At 43.0% G+C, this 3,766-nt stretch overlaps 1 protein-coding gene across 1 annotated transcript in view; it reads left to right on the top strand.

The window, feature by feature from the left end:
* Nucleotides 1-3,766, top strand: part of LOC116850019 (dynein heavy chain 2, axonemal-like) — a 71,502-nt gene that overhangs the window by 33,189 nt on the left and 34,547 nt on the right. Inside the window, 1 exon segment of the mRNA XM_032827781.1 lies at nt 412-587. Coding sequence (XP_032683672.1) covers nt 412-587 — 176 coding nt within the window.

The following is a 3,766-nucleotide window of genomic DNA, read 5'->3' as shown; positions in this document are numbered from 1 at the left end:
CTCTCTCTCTCTCTCTCTCTCTCTCTCTCTCTCTCTCTCTCTCTCTCTCCTTCTCTCTCTCTCTCTCTCTGTCTATTTGTCTGTCTCCGTCTCTCTCTATTTCTCTCTTTATCTTCCGCGCATCTCAGTCGACGCATAAATCCTAACTGAGAAGTTGAGAAATTCTGCGCTAACAGTTTCGCAGAAGGAACACGAGGCGATACCTCTGAAACGCGTTGCCCAGACGATACTCCGCCCGAGCGTGTCGTTGGAGGAAATGTTAAAGAAACAGATATTCCCGAGACGTTCTTGGGAACTCGTAAAGAGACGGGAGTTAAATTATATAGGGAATAGTGCGCGCTGCAAAACGCCGGCTATCCCCGGCTATCTCGCGATTCAATTAATCTCATTTGATTTACGCTCGCGCTCGAGGTTGGCGGACTCGAAGAAGCCGTTGAGGAGGTTGAGGAAGAAGCAGAATCAGGCGTTAGACAAATATTCGGAGGCCATACAAAGCAACCTGAGCAAGCTGGATCGGCTGAAGTTCAAGGCCATTGTCGTGATCGAGATACACGCGAGAGACGTGATCGAGAGAATGTACAAAACCGGTGAGTCTGAGTCTTTGCTCGTGACGCGCGCCTCGCGATATCGTCGCGCTGATATTTGCAATTCTGCGAGATCGTCGCTGTAGACTACCCCGTATTCTGCATTCGATAGTCGTTTGACACGCATCTATTTCACGGGGATACGCTCGATGTAACGCGCGAAAACGTGTCGGCCAACAAATTACGGATTTTATAGGACTGTTCGTGGCGCGCGCGTTTCGGCGTTATGTCGCTGACGATATTACACGTTACGATGAGAAAACGCCGCTGCGTTCCCTCGTAAATTTGTGTATACCGATAGTTTCTCGAAAGAGATACTCTCCAAAAAAATGTACACCTATAATACCAAAGAAAGAGAAAGAAAGTGAGGGAGAGAGGAAGAGTGAGAGAAAGAGAAAGACCCAGAGAGTATATTTCTCGAAGAATTCAGGACAGACGTGGAAATTTACGGCGGAAATGTTTCGCGCATTTCCTCTTACACGTTGTAATTCTTCAGTGCGCCGTATTAAAGCCGTGAGGTCACCGCGCAATTCGCGTTAATATAAAAGCAATTTGAGTGTAATCAGTTTAGCGGCAGCAATTAAAGTAAAGGGTTGAGTTGAGCTTAGCAATGCTCACTCTTGACAATTTTGAAAATTATGGCAATTGTGAGCGCAACCGCATTCTGCTGTGTAAATATAAAATTATAGGGCAAAACAATTGATTCTGTTTACGGCGCTTATTAAACAGCAATCGCGCGCGCGACTCCGGAATTATTTATCGTTCGAATTACGCGAGGAGAAAATAAAAGCGGACGCGTTGCGAAAGAAGCGCGAGAGCAAACTTGTTTTCCAAATTTTTCAGATTGCAGAGATGTGTCCGCTTTCGAGTGGCTGTCGCAGCTAAGATTCTATTGGGAAAAAGACGCCGACGACTGTATTGTCCGGCAAACAAACACCCATTTCGTTTACGGTTACGAGTATCTAGGTAACACCGGAAGGCTCGTGATAACTCCGCTGACGGATCGGTACGTTTCTCCGAACATTTCGATAAATGCGCGAAACGACAGCGTCGAACAGTTTAGCTCAACGCGATTTGCATCTCAATTATCTCTCCCTGTGAAAAGATCAGAACCAAGTTTCGGCCGACAAGCAATCTTTTGCCAAAAATACAATTCCCAACTTTATTTAGGAAAGAGAGAGACCGGAGCTAGATATTTAAAAATTTCTTTATCTCTTCTCAGGCAATTAATTGTTGTGAATGACTGTATAAACATGATAGAAATAACCTTTTTCTGTCTATTAATGCCCGCCACGATGTATATTTGTTTTATAATAACCAAACAAAATACGAACATGCAGCAACATAGCCGTCTTACTCTGATATCGAGAAAAATTATCCAATAATGTAGAATAAGAAAGCTATATATAAAGTACGTATCTTGATTAGTAGTTCCGGAATCTCTGCGAAAAGTCTCCACAGTTCTCCTGATATTTCTTAAATATGGGCCAAATTTACCTTGTTTGTCCACATGTTCTATTTCAATCATTTTATGAATAAAAATTGCATTTATTACATGCTAGAAATAATATATGCTACACTTGAAAGAAATTTCATTCTCTAGCTAGTAACATTTCGCTTAATTTTATTCAATTACAATGGAGAATATTAATAGAAAATTTCGACAACTTACTTTGCCTATTACTAAATCAGTTTTTTCTATTTTTTAACTATAATATTATCCTGATTTTAATGAAACTCAAAGAAAAGTATTTAAATGGTAAAAGTACTATTTCACAATTTTGTACCCACTATTTCTTTCAAGATTAATACTAAAAAAATATATAAGTAACATTCTTTTGGGTCCATATAGCCCCGGTCTCCTCTTTACGAATTCCAATTGTCCAAGTGGTAATCTTTAGCGCTACATCATGCACCACTGACAAATCTTTGTCGATGTGAAACGGCTGACATCTCTTTCCGACGTTCGCGCGAATTTCCGTAATACGTTTGGACGAGTGCACAAAGATTGTTTCAAAATCACGTGTGCACAAATGGTTGTTTCAAAATCACGTGTGGAAATTAATCGAACACATTCGCACCGCGGGGCGCGGCAGTTTTTATCGAGTGTAATCACAGAAAAAGGACGAGAATAATTTTATCGAGATGTGTCGTCCATCGAGACTTCGCGCGGATACTCTCGGCGAAACCGGCATACACATACACACACACATATACACACATCCACACCGTCGTTTGACCGGCAAGTGAATTCGAATAATGGCATATGCACTCGATTGTGGTGCCATTTGCAAAATTACTTTGTGACGTTATTACGTTGCGACGTATTTAGTCGGTCGGCGGACTCCGTTCCATTCGGCGAAGGTTGAAACAGAAGTTTCTCAGTGGTTATCGCGCGCGCTCGCTATAGCTTGTGCTATAGTCAGTCACGTAGTTGGCACCGGCTCGTGGCCAACCGTAATTTCGTCTGTCACGCGCGGGTAACGCGACGGTGCGCCGCCAGTGGTAATGCTTACTGTTCGACGCATTGGCGATGTAATACAACCCCCGGTCGGGTCAACGTCGAGCGATCGTCGCTGCTCGACGCCGCACATGTCCGATTATGCCAAGTTTTAAGCGCCTCAGCAGCACTTAATGAGGGAACTTGCCGTGCGATACTGATCGCACCAAATCACTCGCGTTACATGATTAAGGCAAGGTTGCAGACTCACTCTGATACTCGTCGCATCCGTACTCCCTCCGTACAGCTCCGCTTTATGCGACTTGTTATATCTTGGCGTGAGAACGGACGCCACGCGTTGTATAATAAGAGCGCTAGCTAACATGACCGATCGCTTATAGTCGCGCGAATCTTCCCCGAGACTCGCGAAGGAGCACACTTAACCCAACGACCTATATAACTAGACGAAGCATTTATGTAGAATCTGTGAAGGTAAAGTTGACATGTGAAGAGGAGAAAATGACAATCTTTTAGTATGCCTTTCTCTTTTCTCTTCAGCAATGTATGTGTCAAGAAAGCTGTCAAGAACAGGTAAGTAGAAGAAATACGAAATATACAGGGTGTTCGGAAAGTACCGGGACGCCCGAATATCAGGAAAAATATAAGTTTTACAAAAAAATGTTTCAGACAAAAGTTGTGGCGTTTAAAAAGATGTATTTACTGATCACATCAGTTTGACCTT

The sequence above is a fragment of the Odontomachus brunneus genome, unplaced genomic scaffold (genome assembly GCF_010583005.1).
Source record: "Odontomachus brunneus isolate Ranch 3 - 2012 unplaced genomic scaffold, Obru_v1 Obru_scaffold_131, whole genome shotgun sequence".
In the NCBI taxonomy this organism is placed as follows: Eukaryota; Metazoa; Arthropoda; class Insecta; order Hymenoptera; family Formicidae; genus Odontomachus; species Odontomachus brunneus.
This window is presented reverse-complemented; position numbering and strand designations above follow the sequence as displayed.